General features: G+C 36.5%; 1 protein-coding gene across 6 annotated transcripts in view; it reads right to left on the reverse strand.

Annotated features, from left to right (window-relative positions):
- Positions 1 to 841: 841 nt before the first annotated feature.
- N4BP2 (NEDD4 binding protein 2) overlaps positions 842 to 17,252 on the reverse strand; it is a 97,191-nt gene continuing 80,780 nt past the window's right edge. For 4 of the 6 annotated variants that reach the window (XM_053672355.1, XM_037138041.2, XM_053672352.1 and 1 more), the window contains 5 exons: positions 16,753 to 16,941; positions 15,449 to 15,617; positions 5,629 to 5,752; positions 4,281 to 4,356; positions 842 to 3,691 (listed from right to left, as the gene is read on the reverse strand). In XM_053672355.1, coding sequence (XP_053528330.1) covers positions 4,311 to 4,356; positions 5,629 to 5,752; positions 15,449 to 15,617; positions 16,753 to 16,941 — 528 coding nt within the window. In that variant the 3' untranslated portion in view covers positions 842 to 3,691; positions 4,281 to 4,310. Of the gene's footprint in view, positions 3,692 to 4,279; positions 4,357 to 5,365; positions 5,510 to 5,628; positions 5,753 to 15,448; positions 15,618 to 16,752; positions 16,942 to 17,252 lie in introns of those variants that run through there. The other 2 variants (XM_053672353.1, XM_053672354.1) reach the window with 2 other exon arrangements.

The raw sequence follows: 17,252 nt of genomic DNA on the forward strand, positions 1-17,252 counted from the left end.
TCGGGCTATCTACCCTAGTTCAGAAAAAGGAAGGCGGTGCACTAAAAGGATTTTAGATCCCCAAGAACTTCGCGTAAAAGAGCGCATCCATCAGTCCTAGACTCTATACTTCTGGAATTTTATTTTAAGAGAGAAATGAACTTCTTTCTTTGCCATTGGGAAAACTCACAATACTGGCTTCATTTGGATAAAGGAGAAAGGCAGATTTATAAATGCCAGATTTTCAGATGTTCCCTGTGGAGCCGTATCTCTTTCAGTTGGTAACAGAATGTCATCTCTCCCGGTTCTGACCCTTATGATAAGATGCAATTGCTCTACGCCAGGAGTCAGAGAACCCAGGTTCGAGTCGTACCCCTGCCACTAACTAGCAAACCCACCAACTTCTCTAAGCCTTTCTAAGACCCCTATATAAAAAAATTCCCTTGAGTCTTAAAATACAATGTATATGAAAGTGTTCCATAGTCTGTATCATGATACACAAAATAACTGATGAGAATAATTGAGATACCTGTAGATAGAAGCTCCATCTCACATTATATCCCCAGTAACAAGTATTGATAAACATTCATCAAATAAATATTTTTAAGATGCTGAATGAGTTATTCTGCTTTGGAGTTAAAGTTCAAAGGTCTTTAACATTAACAAAGTATTATTCGAGTTTCTCTGAGACACAAATCTTAATTGTATACATTTGTCAAAAGATAAAAGGGTATGAAAAGATAGACCTAGCTAAGCCATTTATCTAGTTCAAAAGTGGACCCCATATTTGTTATAACAAAATAATTTAAACTAGAATAAAGCTGTGGTACAAAAGTAAAACTTTTTAATACTTTTCCCTTGAGATTACAAAGATACACATAAAAATATTTTTTAATATTTAAAACCACTTACCCTACCACATCAAATAAAAGATTTTCTCACACTGGACTGTGGCTAAAGTATTTTATTAAATTAAGTATGTAATCTGCAAATGGTTTCATAAGAAAGTTTTTGAAGCAAAGTTATAAAACATTTTCAATAAAAAAGTAGTTAACAGCAAAATTACATTTTCTTTATAGTATAAATAAAAACATTTTGTTTCTGATACACTGTCTGAAAATTTTATTATATATTCTCCAACTGATAGCTGCAGTGTTGTACTCTAATAAGAAGTCTCATGGTTAATTCAGTCATTTGTTAATAACAGGTTCATCATTTGGACCATTAAAGTCAACTGCTCAACTTCATGGAAAATAATACAATCTCTCATCATACAATGTGAAGTTCCAGAAGGTTCTTTGAGACACAAATATATTCCAGCCTTGTTCCTCTATTCAATTCTCTAAAGAGGCATTAGTTAATACCGTAAACTTGAATTACATTTTAAAAATAAGCACCATTAACAAACATTCTACATAAACTTACTTTACTTTTGGCCACACAAACATTTAAATTTCTTTAACATGTAAATAAAAATAAACAATATTTAAGCACTACACAGGAAAATTACCAAACTTCACCTCATTGCACAATGGGAAAGCACTTAGAAAAAGCACTTGAAAAAAAAAACAAGCAAACATTATTTTTGTATTTTTTTATATTTTATCATTTTCTTAAATTGAGAACAGTTAAGACATTGTCAGAGCAATTTCCTGAGTTTCAAACTATCCAAATTCCAGCTCAAAGCCAATCTTGTTAATATGTGTGTCCTTTTTCCAAGCATACAAAACACTTAAATTTATAAAAGAAAACAACCAAAAATAAAGAATTGGAAACAATGCAACAGAATTGTTCAGCTTTTCTTTTTAAAATGTGTTATAATACACATGACACTTTAAAATACAAATCAGGATTTCTACCATACACTATGTCCTATATTTAAAGGCCACAGACTTGTAAGTAATATGGAAACACTAATAAATTGGAAAAAGCCTCAATTTGAAAATAATATAGGAATACAGGAACAGCTAATAAACAGGAGACAATACGCTTCTAATTTCTCAGGTTCAAGTTAGGAAGTAGATGGATTGAAAATACTGTTAAGGGTCCCCTCAGTCCAACTGTCTCCTGTGGTTTCTGTATTAGTTCTCTTTTTTCCCCATGGCAAATACTGGTGAAGAATACTGAAAAACATAACTGCTACTGAAACCTTCCAAACTACAGAAGTGTTGCAATTCTAAACTACTATTACATCTGCAATGTGACTTTCTAATGAATCATGTGCTAACACATATAAACAAATACATAAAAACTTTGAAAATCCCCACACTATTTTTAGCACACAGGATTTAGAAATGTGCAAAAGTGAAAAATCTGATGATCCCCAAACTACATTTCCCTTTGGCATATAGGATTTAGAAATGGGCAAAATAATAAAGGAGCAGTTATAAAAATCATTTTCATAATTCTGTGTTGCTTAAATATGGTAAATAGTGGGGTAGGTGGCAGTTTAGGATTAAACAACTTCATAAAACCACGTATGATATGTAAAATGTGCCTATATATTTATGAATGATTAAGAAGAAATATCCTAGATTTACCAAAATAAAGCATAAAATTAAAGTTGATACAATATAAACATAGCTTCTTTCATTTGGTTTCTCCCACGAAAACCTCACCTTTTGTTCGCTTTGACTGCTCCCACATTAATCATAATTATAACATTAAAGTAAGTCTAGTTAAAGCTCTCAAAAGCAATTTTTCAGTGGGATCAGGAAAGATAAAAACACCAGAAATGAAGATGCAGCTGCACACTCAAATCACTCCAGATTTCAGTATTGTGAGTCACATTTCTTACATCTTATTAATTTATACATAAAAACATTTTATATCATTAACAATAGTTTTTAAGTTGTTGAAAGGAATTGTTTTTATTTGTAATGTATACAACTCTCCTAGACATCATTAGAAAACATATGCTAAACAGTTGGCATCTTTTTAACAAATTATTACAAACATAAAATATGACTAATACTTCAATACCAGATAGTCACTATTTCTAAATAATAAACATATACGTTTGTTTCTGTGGAAATAAATTTTAACAAGACAGCTCTTCTTTTAAAAGCATGTTTTCATAATATATAAAAATGTGTTTTTGAGTTTTATTTTCATTAAAATGTCTATTATTTTAGGAAACCATTCTGTAATTCAGGATTCTTTCAGCAATGGCTCAATCCTATTAATTCCTGATCCAAATGATTTTTTAAGCAACACAACTGTTTGTTAAAACCATATTATGTTGAAATTATTCTCTATATCCAAAGTCAAATTTATTTAATCACTGTCTCCTACTGGACAATTACACTTAACAGCATTAAATTTATGTAAAGGAAATTTCAATTGACATATAGAGGACTTTCTAGCTGACCAAAAAACAGAAGACAATGAAGGCTTTCGTTCAGAAGTTGGCTCTTTTTAAAAGGCAAAAAACTTTTAAATACTAAGGTTCTTTTTATAATTATACTAAAAATGTTTTCTACATTTGTTTTTAACTGAACAGGATGTTGACCTTACTGCAGTTTAGAAATTACAGGCCTCAGTATAAAAGACAGCTCTCCAGTACTATCGCAATACCACTGACAGTTCTAGAAGCAGTTCTTATTAACAGCAGCATCTGGTAGACATCTCTAACCATTTCTCCTTCTCTGAAAACTTGTCTGCCAATGGAAGGTATAAAACTGCAATACAATCTCAGACCCCAACTTTTCTCCTAGAAAATGCACACATGCAGAAAAAAAGAAAAGATTAAGAGATTAAGATCATACGCAATACAAAGCAGAAGACAGTACAACAGCATGTCTCCCTCTAGTACATGGCAAAATAAAATGATTTTTTTGTATTTAGTTTTGATCAAAAAGCATTCAAGTGTTTTTGTTAGCTCTCCTTTCTTCCACTGCTACCACTATTTCTTTTTCTAGCAGCAGCCTTTGAAAGGCATGACCCAGGTCTCAGCACTTTAAACACCTCTCACGGACACCATGAGATCGTCACCAAGTGTCAAACAACACTTAAGAGAAAGATAACATTTCCTCTCTCAGAAAGAATTAGCACACTTTCAAACTTTAAAATTGGACCTGGTAATTTTTCTAAGACATTTTGTAATCAATAAAAATTATCTTTAATATTTTAAAGAGACAACATATTTGGCATTTAATTCAATAAAATTTTTAACTTCTCTTGAATTTTGAAAAACATTGTAACATTTTTGTTTTATAACTGGACATTATTTCTAATAAAATGAATGTTGACAGTAAACTTGAGTAAATTACTGCAAATAAAACTAATTTTAACCTACAAACCTTCACACTTCTAAGTCGAGGATATTTATTTTACTTGAGCATGACTTTCAAGCACCCTGGTTTAATTTCAGAGAACCTGCAGAAATGAGAAAAGAGTCATTTCAGAGATAAAAATTTCAAATTGGTTACAAATGTATTTTACAGTCAATTCCAATTGCCTATGCTAAATATATTTACTATTTAAGTACTCTCCATTATTAAGTCAATATCCAGGACCAATATCTATAGTTATGTTCCTTTTAACCTATTGTCAAAATAAATACATTCCTAAGGCTGGGGTTGATTACTAACTAAATAGTTACTACAATTTAAGATTTATCAAAACTCTCAAGCCTGAATTTGACCTTCATGAAGAAAAGCATGCTGCATGCATAAGCATGCATAAGATAATGTTTCAATTACATTATTTCTATGCATTAAGTGAATACCAAGAAGAAATCTCCAGTATAATAGGTAAGTCTGATTTATCAGGCCGTGAAATAATTTCAGTACCCTCAGTGTGAAAATTTTTTAAAAAACTACTCTCTAAAATAGATCATTAATCCCAACATGATAATGTTCCAGTCTAAGTACTTTTCTTGTAAAAGTAACCGAAATCTCTTTTTATGCTCAGAATTAATGGTCCCTTTTCTATAATGGAGGCAAACAGCATATGATCACATGACATAAACCAAATGTGCTACACTAACTGAATCGAGTAGTGAGGGTGAAGGGTATTTCAAGATGCATATCCTCAGGGAATCTACCCAACAACAGATCTTTATTTTTAGACTTTTCTTGTTGTTTCCTATTATTAGAATAATAACCACTTACTTTTTAAAAGGCATTGCATATTTGTCAGCTAAAATCATTAATGACATTTAACTTATGAAAATATAGAAATTTACAGTGGCTACAGTGTTTCTGCTGAAGTTTAAACAACTGAGATCATAACCATATTTCAGCAGGAGCTCCCAAATTCTTCCAAAATTCACAGATATCTATTTCCTTTCAAATGAATGATCAAACAGCAATTTTAAGCTATGATATACATCACTGAATTATCTTGAATAATGTGGTATCAAAGAAATACAAATATACTTGCTTTTAGATTTTAAATTTATGATAGAAATAGTTTTGCCAGATGATTACTTCAACAACAAACACATTTTTTTCTTCCATTTCTGGTTCACTGGACATCATAAATCCAGCAGGGAATGTTATATCACAGTTTAAGCATGACTTTGTGGCTAAAATTAGATGGTGAAATTTAGTTAACTACTTCAACAAACAGTTCCAAGCACACTCTTAATGTTTACTGTCTATACATGGGCAACTGCCATTACTGGTAACAGCAGCCTGCACTCACCTGAAGCTATGGCTTGTGAGGTAATTAATGACGGCTGGTTTGATGCGAGCCACTCCTCCCTGGCTGTGGTTTCCTCTCCCCGTAATCACGGAGAGATAGGGCCTGCCACCACTGTGCTTAAATTCTGTCACAACAGGAATTGCAACAGTTAAAACTCACTTAAACTACATCCTTAATCAAAAAACAAACCCGAACTACTCAAAACACATATAAAGTTATTTTCATAGGCATTCAGAGATTTGTTACTTTAAAAGCCCCCCAGTAGCGTTTTTAAATGTTTCATCAGCACTGTTTAAGTATGAAACCCTCGCAGCAATTCATCCGCCTAAAAGTTTAAGTGGAACTTCTTTCCTTGTGGAGGGAGATCTTGCGCTATCCAGCAATTTCCCCCCTCTCGGAACTACTGATAATCACAACAATACTGAAACCTAAAAATTATTACACACATGGAATCAGCCATTGCTTTATGTGACCTATTTAATACCTAAGAATCTTCACAACAACCCTATTAGTTAAATACTACAGAGCCAGAACTTTGGTCTAATTAGCAGCTCTGCCACTAAATGACTGTTATAACTGTGGACAAGTTACTTAGCCTATCTGTCCTTGTTTCATAATCAGAAAGATGGGCTATAAAGCGAGACTACTTTATAGAATATCTCTCTCAGGCCCAGCATGGCTCAACTGGTTGGGTGTGGTCCTGCAAAGTGAAAGGTCACCAGTTCAATTCCCAATCAGGGCACATGCCTGGGTTGTGGGTTTGGCCCCAGGACAGGGGTGCCCATGAGCAGGAACTGATCCATGTTTCTCTCTCACATAGACATTTCCCTCTCTCCTTCCCCCTCCCTTCTCTTCTCTCTAAAAATAAATAACTAAATAAAAAAATTTTTAAGAGTATCATTTTTTCACCAGGAATGGCAACACCAAATCCACTAATTATACCACAGATATGAGAAGGGGAGGAAGGGAGAAAGAGAGGGAGAGAAACATCGATGTGAGAGGAAAACATCTCCTGGTTGTCTCTAGCATGTGCCTCAATCAGGAACAGAACTGGCAACCTTTCACACTGCAGGACAATGCCCAACCAACTGAGCCACTCGGATCTGGGACCATTTTTAAGTATGGAATGAAACGGAACCTCTTAAAAAACCGCGGCCTACTCTGGTGATGACCTCGAGAAAATCAAACGTATAAATCCTGAAAGCCAGTAACATCTGCAAATTCTAAAATCCTGTTAATAGTAAGAGTTGATTTAATTAATTTAACAATTGTTCCTCAGTTACAAATAGCACAAGTTTTGACCATTAACATAAAATACATACATATATATATATATATATATATATATCAAAAACATTCCATACTTCTTTTGCTCATTAAGTTGTCCTATGACTACAGCAGATCCACACACAGATGGTTTTTCAAGTCTGATAACTCCAGGACAATATTTAGCTTGGAATTTTAAGAGGATATATTGCTCTTGAATTTTTAATTCCTTCCTTGCTTAAGATCTCCATTTCTACTCTAATCCATATCCAATATTTCAAGCAATATTTTGTTTAAAATTCAATTGTGCTGGGTGCTAGATACACAAAGGTTTTTACTATGTAAAAAGTTTTTACACTATACAATTATTATTTGTGCATTTTTATTTATGGACGCAGAATTACAAATAAAGGTTTACTTTAATAAAACTTAAATCTCTTAACTACTGCTCCCTCATCAGCAAGGCCCGTCATTAATATTTAACTGCTCCAAAAACACTCTCTCATTGAATCACATGCCTCAAATAAAGCAGGTGTTCAAAGAATGTTGAATAAATTAATGTACATTATTAGGTTCATAAATTTTAGGTTATTCCTGCTGTTTACCAGCTTTTAAAGAAACTAACTCATTTTTTAGCATATCCTAAATTTCTTATCATTTCAACTATAAACAGTTCAGTGTGTATTTCAAAAAGGACTCTTTAAAAAAAAACACAATGTCATATCTTGCAAAATTAAAAATAGTTCCTTACTATCATGTTTCTAAAAATGACTAAGAAATTCCTCAAATAGTCTCAAAAATGTTTTACAGTAATTTGTTTCAATCAGAGTTAAAACAAGTCCACACACATTGCATTTGGTTGATATACTTAAATAATTTTAATCTAAAAATTCTCCCTCTCCCTGTGTTTTCTTTACAATTTGTTGGGAAAAATGGATCATTTATCCTAGATTTCCAAAGTCTAGATTGTATTGACTGGTGGCATTTAACATGTTGTTCTGTTCCCTGTAAATCCCTAAAACGCAGCCATGGGTCCTAAAGCTTTATATGTTTCTGATGCTCATGAGGCAAAAATACTTTGTAGGTGGTCAATCATAAAGCACAGAAGAGTAAGAATTTTTTTTTATGCTTTATCCCAAATTTTGACAATCACCTTTTATGACAAAGCAATTTAGGCCCTGGCTAGTATAGCTCAGTGGATTGAGCGTGGGTTGCAAACCAAAAGGTTGCGGTTTGATTCCCAGTCAGAGCACGTGCCTGGGTTGCAGGCCAGGTCCAGTAGGGGACGTTCCAGAGGCAGCCACACATTGATGTTTTTCTCCCTCTCCTTCTCCTTCCCTTCCCCTCTCTCTAAAAATAAGTAAATAAAATCTTTAAAAAAATAAATAAATAAAAGCAATTTAGGGCAGAACCATAGATTTTCCCCTGGACACATTTCCATTCATCAATACTACCACCTGGTGGTGACTGACAGAAACTACAGGCCACCTCAGGTGGCAGCAAATGGCCTTGGCTTCCAGAAGGCATTTCTATCTTGGGTCTGACCAAGCATCTACCACCTTAAACAAATTATTTAACTTCTTTTTTCTTGTAATTTTTGTATAGCTATAAAATTCACATAACATAAAATTTACATTTTTAAAATGTACAATTCAGTAGTTTTTAGTATATATTGTACAACCATCAATACAATCTAATTCCAAAACATTACACCATCTCAAAAACAAATTCTATACATTAGCAGTCAATCCACATGCCCCCCTTTCCATCACCTTTCCCCCATTTCTAGCAGTTGATAATGTACTTTCTGATTCTGTGGATTGCCTATTCTGGACATATAGAATGAAAATCATGTAACATGTGGCCTTTTGTACCTGGCTTCTATCACACAGCATAATGTTTACAAGGTTCATCCATGTTGTGGCATGTATCAGTAGTTCGTTCATTTTCATGGCTGAATAATATTCCACTGTGCAAATATACCACATTTGTCCATTCATCAGTTGATGGGCATCTGGATTGTTTCCACTTTTTTATTATTATAAACACCCAGGTACAAGTTTTTGTGTAAACAGATTTTAATTCTCTAAGAGCAAAACTGCTGTGTCTTATGGTAACTCTATGTTTAACTTTTTGAAGGATGCCAACGTTTTCCATAGTTGTACCATTTAACATACCCACTAGCAATATGAGCGTTGCAATTCTCCACATCCCTATCAACACTTTCCATTATTATTTTCCATTTTATTAAACTTTAAAAACTAGTTTCTTCATCTACAGAATGAAATACCTACCCTTTATTCAGAAGTTTTTTTCAATGTTGAAAAGGCTCTCTATATAAATGATTTAATAATCATTACTGACTAGATTCTAGGTCAGAAAGACATTCTTTTTCATCTTCACCCTAGGATATATTTATTGATTTAGAGAGAGAGGAAGGAAGAGAATCTGAAACTACAGAATTAAAGAAACCACATCCCACAGACTGGTGGGAGGGGCGCAGACACAGAATGGGCTGGTCCCTTGCCCACATGTAGTGGATAAAATTTTGGGAGGGATATCTCAGGAGCAAGGAGTCCCAGCCCCACACCAGGCCTCCCAGCCCAGGGTTCCAGTGCCAGGAAGACAAGTACCCACAACTCTGACTGCAAGAAAACCAGCAGGGGATTAAATCAGTGAAAGAAATGGCTGGAGCCCAGAGCACTTCCTATTAAAAAACCCACACATGGACTCACCTACTCAGACTCACCTCCTCTGAGCTCCAGCAACAGGGCAGCAGCTTGAAAGGCCCCAGTGGCATACAGGGAAGAAATGAATTGTCTGGCATCAAGGCAAGCAGAAGCCACTGTCCCTTTTCTAAACTACCCCCCTGCCCCGCCACAAAGCCGCATAGACAGCAAGCTGGTGCCATATCCCAGGCTCCATCAACCTAACACTGTTTGACCCCCACCTTGGGGCTCCCCAGAGACTCTGCCCTACCCAACTTACAGACCCAACCAATCTGCTTTTTCATATGAATAGCTGGTCTTAGCTCATGCTTCACAACTTCCTAAACCCTCCTAAACAAGCAAGAGTTAGCCTCTGTGATCCCCAGGCCCAGCAGTAGGAGCAGCCAGCCTAGATTCACAGCTTGGCTTTGCATGGGACTCTCCAAGCCCAGCACAAGTAGCAGCCAGCTCAGATTGCTTTCTGGCTCAGGCAGACTGGTCCTGGGCAAAATAAAGGTGAGAAGTGACCTTGCCTGCACCACCTGGGAAATCTGAGCACCAGTACACCCAGTGGACAGGTGGAGACCATGTCAGAGCACAACCACCCTGCCCCTGCACAGCTCCCACAGAGGGTAGAAGTTGGTGGTAAGGGGTCACAGGCAATCACAGCAGCTGACTGGACTGGGTAAATCCCTACCATTGATCTGCCAACAGCAACTAAGCCTCAACTGCAAGAGAAGGGCGTACTGAGCCCACATGGAGGGTGCACCTCAAGTCCCCAGCTTGGGTGATAGGGGAGGCTGTGCCACTGGACCCTACGGGACACCTATTACATTAGGGCACACTGCCAAGACATGGAGTCAAGCGAACTCTACCTAATATAAAGAAACAAACACAGGGAACCTGCCAAAATGAGGAGACAAAGAAACATGGCTCAAATGAAAGAACAGATCAAAACTCCAGAAAAAGAACTAATCGAAGTGGAGATAAGCAATCAATCAGATGCAGAGTTGAAAACACTGGTTATAAGGATGCACAAGGGACTTAGTGAGGACCTCAGCAGCATAAAAAAGATCCAGCCAGAAACAAATGACACACTCACTGAAATAAAGAAAAATTTACAGGGAAACAACAGTAGAGTGGATGAATCTGAGAATCAAATCAATCATTTGGAACATAAGGAAACAAAAAAACAACCAATCAGAACAACAAGAAGAAAAAAGAATCCAAAAACATGAGGATAGTGTAAGCAGCTTTCAGACAACTTCAAGATGTCCAACATTCTCCTCACAGAGGTGCCAGAAGGAAAAGAAAAAGAGCAAGTAATTGGAAATCTATTTGAAAAAAATGAAAGAAAAACTTCCCTAATTTGGTAAAGGAAATGGACATGTAAGTCCAGGAAGCACAGAGAGTCCCAAACAAGACAGATGTAAAGTGCCACTCCAAGACACATCATAATTAAAATGCAAAAGTTAAAGATAAAGAGAGAATCTTAAAAGCAGCAAGAGAAAAGAAGTTAGTTACTTACAGGGGAGTCTCTGAAAGACTATCAGCTGATTTCTCAAAAGAAACTTTGCAGGCTAGAAGGGATTGATTGGCAAGAAACTCAAAGTCAGTAAAAGCAGGGACCTGCAGCCAAGATTGCTCTACCCAGCAAAGCTATCATTTAGAATCGAAGAGCACATAAAGGGCTTCCCAGACAAGAAAAAACTGAAGGAGTTCATCATCACCAAACCATTATTATATGAAATGTTAAAGGGACATATTTAAGAAAAAGATCAAAACTATGAATAATAAAATGGCAAAAAATACATATCTATTAACAATTGAATCTAAAAATCAAACTAAGCAAACAAGAAAAACACAGACAGAATCACAGATGTGGAGAGTATTTTGATGGTTGCCAGATGGGAGGGAGGTCTGGGGAAATGGGTGAAGAGGTGAGGGGATTAAGAAATGCACCTAGGTAATTGCACAGAATAGCCTTGAGGATGTAAAGTACAGTATAGAAAATGGAGTAACAAAAAACTCATATGCATGACTCACAGATGTGAACAATGGTGGGGACACTGCCTAAGGGACTGGGGGTGCTGAGTGGGAGAGGGTAAAGGGAGAAAAATCAGGACAACTATAACAGCATAATCAATAAAATTTAAAATATATAAAAACAACAACAACAACAAAAACCATGGGAGGAGTAGAATCCTGTCCTTCATCAAAGAATATCTGCTAATAACATGGAATGGACACAAACTATAAAACACCATATGCAATCACCAATAAAATAACTGAGTTAGCCAAGGATTATCAATGAATATTGAATGCGGCCTGTATATGGGACAATATTAATAAAACAATGTTAAATGTCCTAAAAGTGAGAATGGTATTGTGATTATGTAGGAGAATGAATTTGTTCTCAAGTGATAAACAAGCTGAGGTATTTAGAGGTAAAGTGCCACAATGCTTAACAACTTTTTTCAAATGGTTCGGTATAAAGCAATTTTAGAGAGGCTAAGCAAACGTGGCCAAAACTAATCAATCTAGGTAAAGAATATATGGGTGTTTATTGTACAATTCTTTCAACTCCCCTCTAGGTTTTTAATTTTTCTATATAAAAAGCTAGGAAATAGTGACGAGTACTCACACATGCTGACATCCAAAATAAAGTTCATTGTAACTAAACACCCGCCATTTAGGAACAATGCAGTGCGATGCACTCACAGAACACTACACAGCAGTTAAAACCAGGCTGAGCAAGCTAAGCCATCTCGAAAACTATAGTAGGTGCAAATAAAATAAGCAGCTTGGCTGATGATACAATGTGACACCATGTGTGTTCACTATTTAAAGCTCACAAAAGGAGTACTACAGACAGGCTATGTATGGCTATGCACATACAGTAAGGGCAGGAAGGGTGGAGACCAAACAAAAGGATACTGATTTCCACTAGAAAGGGAGGGAAGAAAGAGAAAAGCATTTGGAAGACTACAAAAAAAAAAAAAGAATAAAAAAACATGAAGAATGTAGGGTAAAATGTTATCGCTTGTTACTGGGATACATAGATAATAAGGTGTTCATTATATTACTCTGTAACCTTTTTAATATGTTCTTTATGATAGATGAATTTTCTACCTTTTATATCAATCATATTTAATCAAGTATTTAATTAACTATAAGTGATATGTGTTGAGTTGATAAATCTATATAAAGTATAGTATAAGGCTTTCTAAAATATATGTTTATCAATGACCAGAACACTACAGCTGTCAATGACAAGGCAGGGCCAAGGGGCCACAAGATAAGAATGGAAGCATGGGACTCTATGACTCCATGATAAAAGGATATAAAGAAAAGTCAAGGTGAGAATTAAAAAACACTACCCTGGTGAAGAAAGGGCATAACGTCTAGTAGTAGTGTCTGCGTAACTGAAACAGACTGAATTTTTCTAAGGTCTACCTTCTGATCATGACAAGAAAACAAACTGCTAAGTCAACAAGATACTTATATGTATGTGAAGTATATGATACCGAAACAGGGAAACATGAAGAGAGCCTCATCCAAAGTCCTGGGTAGAGGAAAAGCTCAGGTAAGAGGTAAGAAGTAGCCTTTCCTACTAAGCTGCACAGACAAACTATGAGCAGAAAGGGAAAACAGGGTACCACCATAATGCAAATACTCAAAGTCTGCCTTTTGTGATACTTCTGTAAAAATTTTTAAAATATATTTTATTAATTATGCCATTACAGTTGTTTTATTCCCCCCTTCATTCCCCTCCACCCTGCACACCCCCTCCCCACAATTCCCCCCCTTTAGTTTATGACCATGTGTCTCAAGTTCTTTAGATTCTATATTTCCCATGCTATTCTTACCCTCCCTCCATCTATTTTCTATGTACTGTCTATGCTATTTATTTTCTGTACCTTCTCCCCCCTTCTCCTTCTCCCACTCCCCTGTTGCTAACCCTCCATGTGATCTTCATTTCTATGGTTCTGCTCCTGATCTAGCTGTCCTCTTAGTTTGCTTTTGTTTTAGGTGTGGTATTAATAACTGTGAGTTTGCTGTCCTTTCACTGTTCATCTTTTTAATCTTCTTTCTCTTAGGTAAGTCCCTTTAACATTTCATATAATAAGGGCTTGGTGATGATGAACTCCTTGGATTTGATCTTATCTGAGAAGCACTTTATCTGTCCTTTCATTCTAAATGAAAACTTTGCTGGATAGAGCAATCTTGGTTTCTAGGTCTTTGGTTTTCATGACTTGGAATACCTCTTTCCAGCCCCTTCTTGCCTGTAAGGTCTCTTTTGAGAAATCCACTGACAGTCTGATGGGAACTCCTTTGTAGGTGACTGTCACCTTATCTCTTGCTGCTTCTAGGATTCTCTCCTTCATTTTAATCTTAGCTAATGTAATGATGATGTGCCTTGGTGTGTTTCTTCTTGGGCCCAATTTCTTTGGGACTCTCTGAGCTTCCTGGATTTCCTGAAGTCTATGTCTATTGCCTTTGCCAGATTGGGGAAATTCTCTTTTATTATTTGTTCAAATAAGTTTTCCACTGGTGGCTGTTCCTTTCCCCCTTCTGGTACCCCTATAATTCGGATGTTGGAGCATTTAAAGATGTCCTGGAGGTTCCTAAGTCTCTTCTCATTTTTTTGAATTCTTGTTTCTTCATCCTTTTCTGTTTGGTCATTTTTTTTCTTCCTTCTGGTTCACCCCCTTGATTTGAGACCCAGTTTCCTCTTCATCACGTGGTTTCCTGTGCAATTCCCTTCATTTCAATTAGTTTAGCCTTCATTTGTTCCTCTAATTTGTGACTAAAATCAACCAGTTCTGTGAGCATCCTGATCACCAGTGTTTTGAACTGTGCGTCTGAAAGTTCTGCTATTTCTTGGTCACTTAGAGTTATGGGCTCTGGGGCTCTGAGGTCTTCTTGAGCCATTTTTGGTCTGTTCGCACCCATTAATTATGAGGAGCAGGGTCGGTGCGGGGAAATGATGGCCCCCTCTGCTACTTCCTGCCGCTGGGGCCTGCTCGGTCCTGTCTCACTGCCCACTCCCTCGCTGGTCTATCTGCACAGGAATTTGGGACCACAGTCAACCCACCGCCCTGCACCCTCGCTGGTTCCACCTGTCGCTCACTGGGTCGCTCACTGGGTCGCTCGCTGGGTCCGCCTGTTGCAACCCCACGCCTGGGATCCGAGGGCCAAAGTCCATCTGACCGAGTTTTTCTGTGCAAACCTGCTCTGCCTGCTGCTGCCTTCGCCCCTCTTACCAGTCAGGCTGAAGAATTTGTTGTTATCAGACTTCCGAAAAGTTCAATTTTCTGTGTTCTGGCTGTGTTTTCTGTTGCTAATACTTTGTTGTCTCTCAACTTGGTTGTGGGAGAAAGCATGGCGTCTCCACCTATGCCTCCATCTTGGCGGAAGTCTGATTCTGTAAAAATTCTATCACCTTATTTACTTCCGTATTTTATTAACCATCCTTGAACAACTGACCCCTAAAATAAACATCTATTAGTTTTAATAAATGTCTAACAAACAAGATGTGTAATATTCCTGAAAAGTTCCACTTTTAAGTCTCGAGATTCCTAGATTACACTATGCCCTTCCTTTAACAAACACATCACAGGAATACAAACAGAATAAAACAGGGAAATAAACTGTTAATGGCCATGACAATGACAACTCTTTTCTAAGAAGGTTCCCTTAAAGAATAAGCTTCATATAAACATCTATAAATGTGGCACAGATATCCTCAGCCTGTACATTCAGACTCTCCTGAATCTGCAATTGATACTAATATAAGCAAAGACTTACTTTGTATTGAAAATCTGTCATTTTCATAGCCCTACCTTCAGTTTTCTGCTGTAAAACTGCCATCAAATGTTCTATAGCTTCATCCACATGCAGTCCATGAAGGTCTAAAACATTCTGTGGCAGCAGGGAGGCATTGACTTTCTCAAAGATCTCCATGGCAGCAAGGTGATTGGCTTCTTTCATCTTCTGCTCATGGAGACTACCCTTCAATTATAAACATACCAGTAAAAAACATTTGTATATTTGCTATTTGCTAGGCAATGAAAAAACAAACAGTGACCCACATACAAGGTAGCACAAAAAAGGGAACAACTAATCTAAAATTCTTTTAAATGCAAGGCATTTAAATATGTAAGAATGCAACAAAATTTATTTTGGTGGATGATAAGAAAGTTCTCAAACTCCTAAATCATTTCTAACTTATTTTCTGACCCAAAACTTGCAGAAAAGAGAAACTAAAACAAACACCACCCATCTCAGAAGGAATCCAGTGGTTTATCCTTTGATAATCCCGAGTTTTACCCCCACTTTTTTTTTCTTTTATTGATCCTAGAGAGAGGCAAAGGGAGAAAGAGGACAGAAACATCAATGTGAGAGAGAAACGCCACTAGGGACTGAACCCACAACCCAGGCATGTGAATCAAATCTCTGACCTTTTGGTTTGCAGGACAACACCCAACCATTGGAGCCACATAGGCCAGGGCTGGAGCCCCACCCCTTTTGACACCCTCAAAGTTTGCTATTAGGGCCCACAGGGTTATACCAGCTTGATACCTTTTCTCTGCTCAATCACAAAAAGTAAGCCATATCGAACCACAAAAATAAAATCAGGTAGGTTTCTCATAATACTATGCCAAATGAACTCAGCAGGTATTTTATTCCCCTGAAAAATATTAATGTAACTTTCTTTCTAACTATAAAAGCAATACATTACTAAAAATTCAAACGTGATATAAAGCACCGTATAATCCCACCCTGAGATATTAACAGTCTGCTATCCTTCCTCCAGAAGACTTACTGTTTCTGTTTAAAAGTAGTACTGAGTAAGAGAATCTAACCTAAAAGAAAATAGACTGTCAAAATAAACAGCAATTCATGTAAACTATAAATGCAAAAGCAATCACAGAAACTGAGCATTTAATTTCAAATGCTGAGAATTTCAAAGGAGATGAAATTCTCAGAATCATACATTTCTTATATATCAAGATACCTTATGTCACTTACATAATCTACATTCCCCAGGATAATTCAATTAGTCACAATACAAGTATCTCCTTCAAGATTATTCAGACATCATAGGTGACAAAGAAGAAAACAGTGATCAGTTTTTATGCCTCACCTGCTGGGCATAAAATGTGGCAACGTTTTTTTTCCCCATTCGATAAGCTTCTTTTGCCTTGGTGTAGCATTCCATCCTCTTCTGTTGGTGCAGGAAGGCCTCTGCCCGGTAGTCATCGTAGTCTGGGTACTCAAAATCCTGGAAGGATGATTCACTTGGTGCATCTTCGGGTTCTTTCAATTTCTTTGCCTATAAGACATTACCCAACTGAGTATAATACAGAGAAAGCAGAAAATACAGGCTTTACCTTCAGAAAAGTATATACAAAAACTAGGCTCCACTATTTTCCATCTTTCTTCTTAGAAAAGAGACGTATCTCCCCTGTATCTATCTAGTTAAGTCATGCACTTAGTGACTAATGCAAAATTTTTCAAAGTTTAGTTCCTAAAACCATTCAAAGGGTCCAGTCACAGAAGGTAATTATGGCATATTTCTCTTTCCTTACTTTTTTTTTTGTAATGATAGCATATTTCTTCTCTTTTTTTTTGAAAGATTTTATT

The sequence above is a fragment of the Artibeus jamaicensis genome, unplaced genomic scaffold (assembly GCF_021234435.1).
Source record: "Artibeus jamaicensis isolate MK-2021 breed Jamaican fruit bat unplaced genomic scaffold, CSHL_Jam_final contig_76, whole genome shotgun sequence".
Lineage (NCBI taxonomy): Eukaryota > Metazoa > Chordata > Mammalia > Chiroptera > Phyllostomidae > Artibeus > Artibeus jamaicensis.